Source organism: Giraffa tippelskirchi, chromosome 12, assembly GCF_054371585.1.
Source record: "Giraffa tippelskirchi isolate mGirTip1 chromosome 12, T2T-mGirTip1v1.2.pri, whole genome shotgun sequence".
Taxonomy (NCBI): Eukaryota; Metazoa; Chordata; class Mammalia; order Artiodactyla; family Giraffidae; genus Giraffa; species Giraffa tippelskirchi.
In genome coordinates this window covers 138493212-138508245 of record NC_137286.1, presented here as the reverse complement: position 1 = coordinate 138508245, position 15034 = coordinate 138493212, and the positions used below count along the sequence as shown (strand labels likewise).

Here is a 15034-nt window from a genome sequence, read left to right as displayed (position 1 = left end):
TATCTTTTGATCTCACTTACAGTGTATTTGGTTGGTCAAAAAATTGTTTTAGTACAAATTTAGCAATGTTTTGCACTTATGGTTTTGACTCTGTCTTAAAAAAATCACTTTCTACTATTAAGCTTTCTACGTGTAAAATGTATCTGTATTATTTCCTATCTAATCAACTGAAAATGGAGGTTCGAATATGTTTTTCCCATAGAAACAACCGTGCCAACTATCTTTGATGAATTATCAAAGCTCACTTTGTTTTCAAGGGAGTGAATCTGCCCCTGGGCCACTCTGTCCCATCTGATTCATGTGTCTATAGTTGCACTATCAACAAATTCTAAATCTTCACAGCTGATAGGCAAGACTTGTGCTTTAGTCATCAAAATTGTCTTGGCTACTCCAGGCCCTACATTAGACTCCATCTTATCATGACCAATTCTATTATAATTTTTGGCTGAAATTACACTGAATTTTTAGGTTAATTTGAAGGGTACTGACACTGGGTTCTCTTAATAGTCTTTCAATGTGTCACCCAATTTTCCCCAGAGGTCTTACACATCTTTTGGCTTATTTCCAGGTATGACAAACCATGCTTGCTACGCTGAGGTTTCAGGGTGCTGGAGCATGGCCATCATGTCGGGGCCTATGCAGTTAAGAGTGTATTGGTGCATTTTCATGGATTTACCTGAGTTTGAAAGGACGTTCACTCCTCCAATAAATCTGTGGCCTTGCACAACTCTCAGCAAGCCTATCCGACAATTTTGCCACCTTAACACAAACTATTTAGACTTTTGACTTACTTGTCTGTGCAACAATATTGGTATGTTTCCTTAACATAGCAGCTGCAGTCTCAGAGAGGGTCACGATTACTTCCAGGGCAAGCTGGCGCTGCATGTTATTGAGGCCAGTGTCTCCACACAACTACAAAGAAGATGTATTTGTACACATTTAGTAGTTGATTCACTGAAAACAAGAAACAGAACATTCACTGCAGTATTTAATTTACCTTTAGACTCAGCTGTAAAGTGGCTTCCAAATGAGGACGTAAATACTTTGGAACCGTGTCTGCAATCTCAACAAGGGATTTTAGGACTGAATCATCATTCTGGTAGCAGGAATCGTTTACAGCCTAGAAAAGATGAAATAGATTAAAAAAAAAAGTCTGTGTTCGACAGTCACTTTGTGATGCCTCGTTAGCCAGAATATCAAGAGGCAAGGACAACAGAGAAACACTAGTGTACTGTTTTTCACTAAGTAACTTTGCAATCAACATTATGCAGATGTTCTACTTACAACTATGTATATATTTTCCTCTAGTCTAATGTTAACTAGACATGTATAATATAAAGACTTAAACCTAAGTCAAAATTAAAACCAGTGAATCTCCAATAACCACAACAACAAAACTTAAGACCGGCAAGGAAGTGTTTTCATAACCAGAAGGAATCTCTTTTTCTCTGTCCTTCCAATATTCATATAGATAGTAACTACTAGATCCTATGATATATTTAAAGTGTCCAATATTACTGTATTTCTCTTTAATGACAAGTTCAGTCACTGTGGAATTTTAATGTAGCATACTGTATCTACCTTTGCCTATATCACAGTCGTAACTCCTAGAAGTTTTGGCTAACATTTTAACTTACTCTACATTCAGACAAGAAAAATATGAAATTAAATAGTAAGCCAAGATGTGTCGGTAATATAAAACAATAGATGTTTCATCAGGTTATGTTTTATCATTGACTAAACTATATTTTCAGCTTAATATCATGGGAAAAAAAGTTTCTACTAAGTCCTGGCAGTAACTCCATCACATACGAACCTTTCAGTCTCAGTTCTCCTGAACCCTCTCTACCCTGGCCCTCAACAGGACACACTCTCTCTCACGTGTTTTTTCGGTTGTCACAAGACTGAGGACATGGAAAGCCTGGGGTACTAGATGTCCCACACCTGTGACACAAACGCTTATGAGGCATTCATTTGACCTTCTTATCATGCATCTTTACATGATTATGTCAAACACATATATAAAAAACTCATTTATAATGGTGTCAACCTAGACCCTAACTCACAAATTCCTTTTTGCCTGGTTTTAATGTACCATGATATATTTCCTCCCTAAAATGCAAATACTGTACAAATAAAGAAGGAACACATATTTCTTTTCATCCAGAACTGTATCTTTTCTGGAAATCACCAGTTCAAAACACCAACAGTAACAGAAATCATGGTGTTCAAATTGCCAACGATATCTCTGTATCAGTCCACATTTTTAGCTACTGCTTTCGTACAGACTGTGTAGAAATCACCTAGTCTCCAATGTCTTTGTTGGGTTAGGCCCTAGCATTTATATGTGGAAAAGCATGTCATTTTACTCAACATTACTTTCTCTTTTTCTTTTGTATCCACTTACAACCATACACTGTTATTTTAAAAACTTATATGTGTACATGAGCTGTTACCATGCATTTAATTTTAAGAGAGAATATGGAAAACTATAAAATACTTGTTATAAAAGGAGGTTTGAAGTCTGACAAGGTTGAGAGCAATTACTCTAACTTCCCCAAGTTTATTTTACTTTCTCATTGGGGCAGATGTCTTTAAAACAGTAACTTATCCTAGGATTCCAATAATGTTTAACTATAAAATTACTTTGTGATACAAACTGTCACAAGCCCTGTATTTAACAGTAGCGACTATGGGCCAATCTGGGTTTCAACTATGCACGACTCCACCATGCTCAACACTGTGACCTTGGGCAAGTTTCTTATCCCCTCCTTAGCTTCTCCTTCTGTAAAATGGGCATTTCATAGGTTATTTGGTTGTTCTAATAGAAACAACCTATTGTGATTATATACTCAATAATAAGCATATGTTGCTTATTATCATTTGCCTTAAAGAAAAAATTTGAAACGAAGAGACCCAAGGTATATCAAAGGCAAAAAATATTGAGAGGTGCATGTTTTGTTCACTGCTGTATCCTTAGCTGGCACACAGCAGGCAATAAACATTTAATGGATAAATGACTGCAATACAGAACTATGATGAGAATCTAAGCAACAGGAAACTAGTTAAGGATATAATTATCACCTAAACCATTTTCTTACCTGTAAGAAACCGGGTAACAAGTCTGCGAAATGCTTGAACAGAGCAACATTATGCTCGTTGGCAAGTATAAACGCAGCGGTAGCTCTAGCAGATAATGTCCGGATCTAAAATGAAGACAGGACAAATGCCAAACTTGAGACATTTTTGACAGATGTGCAAATTCAAGTTTTCTTCCACAAGATGAAATTTTCTTTATCAAACTAGTATCTATATTTTCAAGTATATGAGCCAAGACAATCTCCAAACACATAGATTTCTTTCACAAGTTAGATGCTATATGCTGTGTTAATATTAATAGAATGAAATTACTCACTGATGGATGTTCCTGATCTTGCATGCACTGAACTAACATCCGTTTGATGACATCTAAATAGTGCTGCTGCTGATTCCCAAAAATTCCTGGGAAGTTCCTGAAAAAATGATAGAAAACATCCTTTAAAAACTATGTCATATCTTAGTAAGGTGTCAGCTAGAACATCTAATTCTATGTTTACTTACATGACTCAAAAGTTTACACTCATACCTGAGGCTGAACATCACCTACCCGACCTCCAAGCAATTCCACTCTGGGTTCGGGTGAACATACACACACACAGCAGAGGAGGTCAGGCTGGGAGAAGAGGGGACTCAGGGCACACCTGCCCTAGGCTCTGCTTTACCCTTACTGCTCTGTCGCAGCAGCAAGCTGATCTGGAGTGCAGGACGGGGCAAGAGTAAGCACAGGGGTTCAGGGCTAACTGTGCTAACCACGCTCACAAGCTGCTCCCAGCCTTGGTATCCAGGCAGTCCATGTTCTGCTCTATTTTAAATTTGGTAAATAATTAAACTGAATACCTTTACTTAATTCTCTAGTTTGGATCTTTGATAGAAACAAGATATATCTGACAACTAAAGTAGAAAATGGTGTAATATCTACCCTTCTTTAGAGGTTCAAGGTAGATCTCACACACACACAAGAAATGCATATGATTGTGGTAAGTTATAAATTCAATTGTATATTATTATTTTAAAGGCAGTAGAACTGTACAGTAGGCCAAATTTTTTAAATGTAATCATTTAATTCTAAACTTAGATCATTTGCTTATAAATGAGGTAATTAAAATAATACATTTTTATAAAGCTTAGTCACAGAAGACCCAGAAGACAGTGGGGATTCACCACCATTTTCTTTCTTTTCTTTCATATGCCAGTATTAGAATGGCTTTCTAAAAGTTACAGTTGGTACTGTTAATCTCCTGAAGAAAAACTGTCCCAGAAATTTTTTCAGAATCGTAAAGGACAAAGGAAATAAATAAAAATTGCAGAGAATCCTTGTATAACAAAAAGATTCATAATACAAAACGAAAAGCTTTGTTCTTTCCAATTTTGCTTCCAACAAAAGTACAGAACAAAGCATATCTAGAGGCATTCTTTAAGGCTAAAAAGTTAAACTAGAGTAAAACAATTAAAATGCACTTCGGGCACTAGTAATATTAAATTTTTCCAATCATATTAGACCAACATATATACCAGAAAATATGAAGGGCAGCTTCCCGCAGTCCCATATTTTGAGAGCTGACGGAGTCAAAAAGGAACTTCAAACCTTCAGGCCATTGGTTGTTGCCATCCTCATCTAAAAGTAAAGAAATCCAGGCATAAGGTGTGTAAATTAAAACTTCAAAATATTGATGGTGAATTTGTTTCATAAGCCTCATCAAAATATGTGGCTACAAAAAGTGTCACTTGCTCTGTTTTTTACAAAAATTTTAATGAAATCAAGTCCTTCAACCATAAAATGGCATTATAATCTAGTAAAAAACAACTGTGTAAATCTGGGTTACAGAAGCACAGATATTAGTGGTGGTTATTTCTCAGGAGGGGGATATGGAGAAAAGAAAGCACACTTTGACTATGTGACTAGTTGAATCTTTCACACATACTATTGCTATTAAAAAGGTTAAAAAGTAGGCAAAGTTAATATCTGATAACAAGTCTTGAAACCAAAATACTTATTACATATAAACTGCAGAATGGGAATCCTGGAGCACTGCTCACGCTTTGCAGTTTTAAGTGCTACAGGATGTTATCAATGTGTTGACATTTTTAACAAGATTTTTAAAACAGATTTTTGTGATACCTTGTGATAAAAATGAACCACAAAAATCTACTGAACCAGTTAAGACTTGTTGGTTTCACAGTCACAAAGAACTTAGGAGTTACAGAGAATGTAGACAAGTTATGCATTTTTTCTTTTTTAAAAAGTGCCCCCATATTTGCTGAACTTCTCTGAAAGGAGAAGTGTGATGACAAAAAAATTTATGGAGAGAGCACTTTTTCCATTATTAAGTGATTTTGAGTTAGTAGTGATGTAACCTATAAAAATTTCATCTGCAAACTTCAAAAAACTTGAAAACAGAACTTCCCAAGTTATTTAAAAATTCAAGTTTCTGTGGGTTTAGAACTTACTTAAAAACTTAACACATGGCTCAGATCATGAATTCCTTATTGCCAAACTCAGACTGAAATTGAAGAAAGTGGAGAAACCACTAGACCATTCAGGTATGACCTAAATCAAATCCCTTATGACTACACAGCAGAAGTGAGAAATGGATTTAAGGGACTAGATCTGATAGACAGAGTGCCTGATGAACTATGGACGGAGGTTTGTGACATTGTATAGGAGACAGGAACCAAGACCGTCCCCAAGAAAAAAAAACTGCAAAAAAACAAAATGGCTGTCTGACGAGGCCTTACAAATAGCTGTGAAAAGAAGGGAAGCGAAAAGCAAAGGAGAAAAGGAAAGATCTACCCATTTGAATGCCGAGTTCCAAAGAATAGCAAGGAGAGATAAGAAAGCCTTTCTCAGGGATCAATGAAAAGAAATAGAGGAAAACAACAGAATGGGAAAGACTAGAGATCTCTTCAAGAAAATTAGATACCAAGGGAACATTTCATGCAAAGATGGGCTCAATAAAGGACAGAAATGGTATGGACCTAACAGAAGCAGAAGATATTAAGAAGAGGTGGCAAGAATACACAGAAGAACTGTACAAAAAAGATCTTCATGACCCAGATAATCACGATGGTGTGATCACTCACCTAGAGCCAGACATCCTGGAATGTGAAGTCAAGTGGGCCTTAGAAAGCATCACTACGAACAAAGCTAGTGGAGGTGATGGAATTCCAGTTGAGCTATTTCAAATCCTGATAGATGATGCTGTGAAAGTGCTACACTCAATATGCCAGCAAATTTGGAAAACTCAGCAGTGGCCACAGGACTGGAAAAGATCAGTTTTCATCCCAATCCCAAACAAAGGCAATGCCAAAGAATGCTCAAACTACCGCACAATTGCACTCATCTCACACGCTAGTAAAGTAATGCTCAAAATTCTCCAAGCCAGGCTTCAGCAATACGTGAACTTCCAGATGTTCAGGCTGGTTTCAGAAAAGGCACAGGAACCAAAGATCAAATTGCCAACATCTGCTGGATCATCAAAACAGCAAGAGAGTTCCAGAAAAACATCTACTTCTGCTTTATTGACTATGCCAAAGCCTTTGACTGTGTGGATCACAAGAAACTGTGGAAAATTCTGAAAGAGATGGGAATACCAGACCACCTGACCTGCCTCTTGAGAAACCTATATGCAGGTCAGGAAGCAACAGCTAGAACTGGACATGGAACAGACTGGTTCCAAATAGGAAAAAGAGTACGTCAACGCTGTATATTGTCACCCTGCTTATTTAACTTATATGCAGAGAACATCATGAGAAATGCTGGGCTGGAAGAAACACAAGCTGGAATCAAGATTGCCAGGAGGAATATCAATAACCTCAGATATGCAGATGACACCACCCTTATGGCAGAAAGTGAAGAAGAACTAAAGAGCTTCTTGATGAAAGTGAAAGAGGAGAGTGAAAAAGTTGGCTTAAAGCTCAACATTCAGAAAACTAAGATCATGGCATCTGGTCCCATCACTTCATGGCAAATAGATGTGGAAACAGTGGCTGACTTTATTTTTCTGGGCTCCAAAATCACTGCAGATGGTGACTGCAGCCATGAAATTAAAAGACGCTTACTCCTTGGAAGGACCAACCTAGACAGCATATTGAAAAGCAGAGACATTACTTTGCCAACAAAGGTCCGTCTAAGTCAAGGCTATGGTTTTTCCTGGTCATGTATGGATGTGAGAGTTGGACTATAAAGAAAGCTGAGCGCTGAAGAATTGATGCTTTTGAAATGTGGTGTTGGAGAAGACTCTTGCGAGTCCCTTGGACTGCAAGGAGATCCAACCAGTCCATCCTAAAGGAAATCAGTCCTGAATGTTCGTTGGAAGGGCTGATGTTGAAGCTGAAACTCCAATACTTTGGCCACCTGATGTGAAGAGCTGACTCATTTGAAAAGACCCTGATGCTGGGAAGGATTGAGGGCAGGAGGAGAAGGAGACGACAGAGGATGAGATGGTTTGATGGCATCACCGACTCGATGGACAAGGGTTTGGGTGAACTCCGGGAGTTGGTGATGGACAGGGAGGCCTGGCGTGCTGCGGTTCACGGGGTCACAGAGTCATACATGACTGAGCGACTGAACTGAACTTTTCTATTAATTTTTAAGAACTGGTTGTATCAGTAAGTTGAACATATGCAACTTACTAGTGGCGGTGGTTTAGTTGCTTAGGTGTCTCTGACTCCTTTCTGACCCTATGTACTGTAGCCCGCCAGGCTGCTCTGCCCATGGAATTTCCCAAGCAAGAATACTGGAGTGGGTTACCATTTCCTTCTCCAGAAGATCTTTCTGATCTGACCCAGGGATCAAATCTGCATCTCCTGCATTGCAGGCGGATTCTTTACCCCTGAGCCAACAGGAAAGATTTAAAAAGTCATGTCATAATTTACTGAGCACAACTAAAAATATTCTCCAAGTTAGGCTTATCTTAGTGAATTATCCTTTTCAACCTTTAAAACTACTACCTAAGTGAATGGAGTTTATGATGATTCTGTCAAAAAAAAAAGGTAACAGCATACCCAATTATACTACTAATGTTTTAAGTGTGACCAAAAAAGGTTCTGGCTGCTGATAAAATCCATTTTTAAATGTTTTAACTTAATTTCTAAAAATATTTTGTGGTACTGAATAACAAACTATAGTAATATAGTAAGCATATGTGCTTAATTTACAAACATAAATATAACAGCACAAAATCACCTGGAGTCCATGATTTCTACTTCTATCGGCAGGTTTGTAAGTTAGACTGTGCTTTCACAACTACAGATTAAGGGAAAGATAAAACTGACAATTGTAAAGTAAACTAGGAAATTATTTCTCTACAGAGAAATGGTTTTGAAGATCAAGAGGTTAAGAATTATATCTGCATTTCACAACATCTGTAATATTTGGCTTTAAATGCAGAATCCATAATCACTCTCATTTTGAACATAATAAATGATACTCAAGTACTTGTGACTATTCCTCTAAGATTCCACTAGAAAAATATATATATATGTACTCACTTTCTTCTATAACATAATGATAAATGTATTTGCATACACACCTATTAAATTCCTGGCCAGCTCAGCAGCAATATCACAAATTTTTTTCCTCATGCTAGACTGTGTTTCCATTTGAATAATCATCAGTAGCTCACTCTTGATGGCAGTCTGAACATCAGTGGGAAGAGTTGGATAGACTTCATCAAATGCAGAGGACAAAAGACGTCTTAGGAGAACGGCAGCCATTTGTCTAGCCTATAAATAGATAACATTGTTAATGACCTGGTGTCTTACTGGAGAAAAAATTTCCAACAAACTACATCCACTCTGCCACTGATATATTTCACTATTCTATTTTTATAGTTCATTACAAAAGCACTTTGTTATTAAAAAAAAAGGTAAAATACATAAAAAAAATATAAAAATCTTTCTAATCACATTAGTCTTTTGTATAGAAAATGCCACACAAAAGCTATTTGTTTCTAGTTGAGGAAAAGTCCTGAGCATATTATACCTTGAATCTTGGTAACGATGAACCTGTCTTTAATTTCTACTTTTAATATTCTCTTTGGAGAAAAGTCAATCTTAATATAAGTCAAAAACCCTACAATAAGTCTTTTCTTATGTCTCTACCTAGCTCTCATTCCAGTATATAAAGTACCTTTCCTATTTAATCTTATGCTCCCATCCTGGCCTATCTTACTATATTATTACCCTTTCATTAGCCTCTTATATAAATGCTATCAAATCCATTTGTCTTTATATTTCATTCACGGAAATAAATATTACAAGTTCCCCACACCTAAAAAGTACTAACTAATCTCAGCATGTGTATTACTAACCATTTTCAAATCTGTAAAATGTATTTAAATTTGGCATTTCCTATATAATATTCCTTCAGATTATTAAAAGAAAGCTAAAACAAATGCCATTTTAAAATTTTATCATAAGTCAGTAAAGCACTGAAAACATTAAACTGAATTTTTCATGTTCTTTTTTTCTGGACTGCAGGTACTCATGATCACTGTAACTATTTTGATATTGTGACAACAAAAAGAAGCCACAAAAATAAAATTTGCCACTTTTTCCATTATCTGAATCTTACTTTAATCACTTCTGGCAGAGAGCAAAATTTAATTTATGCTCTACAAAGGATTCAGAGAGGTTGCTATGCAGTGCTTAGATGCTCAGTCATGTCCAACTCTTTGCGACCCCATGGACTGTAGCCCGCCAGGATCCTCTGTCCATGGGGATTGTCCAGGCAAGAATACTGGAGTGGGTAGCCATTCCCTTCGCCAGGGGATCTTCCCAACCCAGGGATCGAACCCAGGTCTCCCGCACTGCAGGCAGATTCTTTACCGTCTGAGCTACCAGGGAAGCCCCTCAGAGAGGTTAAACAATGGTTAAAATTAGTGCAATTCTTCTCACACATACACTGACTTATGAAGGTTCTGAGGCTAGTTCATAAATCAAAGTGAGATCTAAAGAGGGTTCAAAATAGGTTTTTAAAGATAAAATTCAATAATTTTCACATTATTCTTGGCTTGAAAATGTCTCACAGCCAACCTGCATCTATCTTCAGGAATTAAAACAGCCAACTATTTTAGAGATTTAAGTTACTTCTATGTTTGTTCCTTACATTTGACATTTATTTTGAATTAAAGAAGTTAAGTTACAAAGGTGAAGAAGTGTCTTTTACCACCTGTTTTAAAAAACTGAGGCACATTTATAGTGTTTCCTAAGTGTTACTGGAAAACACTAAATTGCCAGCTGAAACTGACCTACTAGAAGGCAGATGTAACACTATGAGACGATGAGTGTGACTTCATTTCCATCATGTGTTAATAGAAGCATTTTACATCTAATGTGACTGCTGGCAATAAAGTCCCACTTCACAAAATTCTAATGCAATGCTTTTTACTTGGAGTAAGTTTTCTAGACTTGGGTATTTTGATGCCTTTTCCATGAGGGAGGCTATTCAATGAACATTTATTATATGCAAGGATATTCCTTTTGAGAATAAAGTTGGCTGCTAAACGAATAGAAGAGCAGTTCAGTTCAGTTCAGTCGCTCAGTCGTGTCCGACTCTTTGCAACCCCATGAAACGCAGCACGCCAGGCCTCCCTGTTCATCAACAACTTCCGGAGTTTACCCAAACCCATGTCCATCGAGTTGGTGATGCCATCCAGCCATCTCATCCTCTGTCGTCCCCTTCTCCTCTTGCCCTCAATTCTTCCCAGCATCAGGGTCTTTTCCAATGAGTCAACTCTTCGCATGAGGTGGCCAAAGTATTGGAGTTTCAGCTTCAACAGCAGTCCTTCCAATGAACACCCAGGACTGATCTCCTTTAGGATGGACTGGTTGGCTCTCCTTGCAGTCCAAGGGACTCTCAAGAGTCTTCTCCAACACCACAGTTCAAAAGTATTAATTCTTTGGCGCTCAGCTTTCTTCACAGTCCAACTGTCACATCCATACATGACTCCTGGAAAAACCATAGCCTTGACTAGATGGGCCTTTATTGGCAAAGTAATGTCTCTGCTTTTTAATATGCTATCTAGGTTGGCCATAACTTTCCTTCCAAGGAGTAAGCGTCTTTTAATTTCATGGCTGCAATCACCATCTGCAGTGATTTTGGAGCCCAGAAAAATAAAGTCTGACAGTGTTTCCCCATCCACTTCCCATGAAGTGATGGGACCAGATGCCATGATCTTAGTTTTCTGAATGTTGAGCTTTAAGCCAATTTTTTCACTCTCTTGCCTCACTTCCATCAAGAGGCTTTTTAGTTCCTCTTCACTTTCTGCCATAGGGTGGTGTCATTTGCACGTCTGAGGTTGTTGATATTTCTCCCGGCAATCTTGATTCCAGCTTGTGCCTCCTCCAGCCCAGCATTTCTCATGATGTACTCTGCATATAAGTTAAATAAGCAGGGTGACAATATACAGCCTTGACGTACTCTTTTTCCTATTTGGAACCAGTCTGTTGTTCCATGTCCAGTTCTAACTGTTGCTTCCTGAGCTGCATATAGGTTTCTCAAGAGGCAGGTCAGGTGGTCTGGTATTCCCATCTCTTTCAGAATTTTCCACAGTTTCTTGTGATCCACACAGTCAAAGGCTTTGGCATAGTCAATAAAGCAGAAGTAGATGTTTTTCTGGAACTCGCTTGCTGTTTTGATGATCCAGCAGATGTTGGCAATTTGATCTTTGGTTCCTGTGCCTTTTCTGAAACCAGCCTGAACATCTGGAACTTCATGGTTCACGTATTGCTGAAGCCTGGCTTGGAGAATTTTGAGCTTTACTAGCGTGTGAGATGAGTGCAATTGTGCGGTAGTTTGAGCATTCTTTGGCATTGCCTTTGTTTGGGATTGGGATGAAAACTGACCTTTTCCAGTCCTGTGGCCACTGCTGAGTTTTCCATGTTTGCTGGCATATTGAGTGCAGCACTTTCACAGCATCATCTTTCAGGATTTGAAATAGCTCAACTGGAATTCCATCACCTCCACTAGCTTTGTTCGCAGTGATGCTTTCTAAGGCCCACTTGACTTCACATTCCAGGATGTCTGGCTCTAGGTGAGTGATCACAACATCGTGATTATCTGGGTCATGAAGATCTTTTTTGAACAGTTCTTCTGTGTATTCTTGCCACCTCTTCTTAATATCTTCTGCTTCTGTTAGGTCCATAACCATTTCTGTCCTTTATTGAGCCCATCTTTGCATGAAATGATCCCTTGGTATCTCTAATTTTCTTGAAGAGATCTCTAGTCTTTCCTATTCTGTTGTTTTCCTCTCTTTCTATGCACTGATCCCTGAGGAAGGCTTTCTTATCTCTCCTTGCTATTCTTTGGAACTCTAATGAAAAGTAACAAAGTATAAATTTGAATCTAGTACAAACGGCTAGGTAATTTGCTAAAAATCATGATTTCTAAAGGATTCTAACAAAATGTGTCCTTATTCTTACGCATCTGTAGCACAAATTCTTCACCATCCAGGTAGCTTAAGTATAAAAATTTCAAAGACAAAAAAGTATTTTTTCATTTGGCAAAACATTAAAACACTGAACTTAATTTGCTCCTTTAGAATGAACTGTTCCTAGGAAGAAAAATTTTTATAGCTATTAAAAAAATCACTTAAATTTAGTAATTTCTATGTAATTATTTAAGAACCATTAATTCGAAAACATTTGGGATACACCATCTTACATGGAAAAAAAAGACATTCTCAGTCTTAAAACAGAGTATTTAAATTATCATTCCCGGTAGCTTTTTGCAATGAATTAAGTTCAGAGTTCTGGTAATGTCTATGCAATAAACAATAGTTCGCATTACCCACTCTGACCACCATCTGATACCCAACTTGTTTGTAAAAAAATGTCACATTTCTCAGGTTTTAAAGAAGTACCTCCTCAGCAGCTGTTGTATTTCTGACGGCTTGTAAAAGGAATGTGATCTTCGACTGGCCTGGGATATTCTCATAGGTTTCCTACATGAAAATGAAAAACATTAAAGGTTAGAATAGCATGTCAGAAAACTTCACGAGTTTTCACAGTGAAAGGAAATGACAAGAAGAGCAGGAAGATTCATGCGTGATGAGTCCACCAATCTAGGTCTGGTGTGAAAGTTTCCTCCTGTGACAGAACATACTTAGGACAAGCCAGGAAAGGGAAGATATCAAATAAGTGACTGATTTAAGATCCTTTCCACCCTTCTTAATTAGATTTTTCTGATGTACAGGATCTTAGGCTCCTCTGATTAATAAAACTCGAGGCCTGGGAGGGGGGTTCAGGATGGGGGGACACATGTATACCCATGGCTGATTCATGTCAATGAATGGCAAAAACCACTACAATACTGTAAAGTAATTAGCCTCCAATTAAAATAAATTAATTAATTAAAAGAAAAAAAACCCAAAAAACTCAAGGCCTAAGAGAACGAAAAACTGGATCAGTGTGACTTGGGCTACCATTCTGCAACGTTAAGGGCTCACTCTATATCCTCTTCCATCATGGAAAACTTGCTTATTTTGTCAACATTGTTTTGATCAGATGATGTAGAACTGGTTCAAATTACTACTTATAAACACCAGAGAAATAAACTCAGATGAAGCAAGTCAGAAAAAGGGCAAGTATTCAAATTCTTTACGCTACATTTTCTTTCAAGCAAGGATTATACTGAAACCATTTTATATACATAAATAAAAGGTCAGGAGAAAGTTGGCCAGAAAACTTAGTATCATTTTTTTAATATCACTTTCCTAGATCTAGAAATCTAGGTTTTGTAATTCAGGACACTTCTTCCCTTTTCCATTAATAACACAAATAACGAGAGCTAACTGTTAAAGCAGTTAAAAACAAAACAAAACAAAACCTGACACCAATTAAAAGACTGTTAGAGTGGATTGAAATATAAGACCTGAGTATATGATGCCTACAAAAGTAAACTGAAGAGAGCTATAGATTCATGTGGACTTCCCTGGTGGCTCAGTGGTAAAGAATTCACCTGCTAACGTGGGAGATGCGGGTTCAATCCCTGGGTCAGGAAGATCCCCTTAGAGAAGGAAATGGCAACCCACTCCAGTATTCTTGCCTGGGAAATCGCCATGGACAGAGAAGCCTGGCGGGCTGCAATTCATGGGGTTGCAAAGAGTTGGACATGACTTAGCGACTGAACAACAAATAGATTCATGTGCATGCAAATAATTTTTAATGGCAATCTTTTAATGTGGGAAAGAAATCATTCTTTTAAGTATACTTGGACTTGTTTTCTCCAAGAAGTCTCTTAGTAAATATTCTATTCTCATCTATCCACTTTAAGGGTATAACATGTAGATAACATTAATTTCTCAGCAGTCTAAATTCAAAGAGCTGGCCTGTGCTCTAACAGCTACCGTGCCCTATAATTTACCTAGTTTCTTTTAGTCAGAAGTGACGAAGACAAGGAAAGGAAAACTGGACTTCTCTGAATCCACATCTCCCACTTGTCTAGTGCTCTGTGGTACCCTGCGATGTTGACAGATAAGGAGATAAAGGCTCAGAAGTTAAACAACTGGCTCAATATCACAGACAATAAATAGTGGGAAGAACTCTGGTCTTTTGAGGCTAACCATACCCCCAATCTCCCTGACACTGAATGCTCTCTCTGGGTTTCACCTCTGGAGCTCGACTGTCCTAAACAACCAGTGCTATTTAGTTTTCAAATTTCTCAAACATATCCGAATTTGGGGAAGAACACATTTTGAGGCAAAGACAATACAAAATCTTCTGATAACCTCAAGTTCCTCTCTAGTACCTAAACATATAGGAACATAACACTGCTGAAAACTGTGACCACAAAAGCATTCACAGCTGAGGAGAGAAGATGGTCTGAATTTATCCAGAAATGAGGTAATTCATGTAAAGGTATTTTCATTTAAACAAACTCTCTCACAGTACAGTAAAAATGTCTTTTTGTTCCTTGCACTAGCTTAGCCCCTGT

General features: G+C 37.7%; 1 protein-coding gene across 25 annotated transcripts in view; it reads right to left on the bottom strand.

The window, feature by feature from the left end:
• Positions 1-15034, bottom strand: part of IPO5 (importin 5) — a 61494-nt gene that overhangs the window by 23720 nt on the left and 22740 nt on the right. For 13 of the 25 annotated variants that reach the window (XR_014070958.1, XM_081548887.1, XM_081548881.1 and 10 more), the window contains 7 exons: positions 12963-13043; positions 8631-8823; positions 4612-4714; positions 3416-3512; positions 3102-3206; positions 998-1120; positions 792-912 (listed from right to left, as the gene is read on the bottom strand). Coding sequence is in view for 24 of the 25 variants with exons in the window: in XM_081548887.1 (XP_081405013.1) it covers positions 792-912; positions 998-1120; positions 3102-3206; positions 3416-3512; positions 4612-4714; positions 8631-8823; positions 12963-13043 (823 nt within the window). In the remaining variant the exon portion in view is untranslated. Of the gene's footprint in view, positions 1-791; positions 913-997; positions 1154-2987; positions 3207-3415; positions 3572-4478; positions 4757-8562; positions 8824-12962; positions 13044-15034 lie in introns of all 25 variants that reach the window. The other 12 variants (XM_081548896.1, XM_081548897.1, XM_081548898.1 and 9 more) reach the window with 7 other exon arrangements.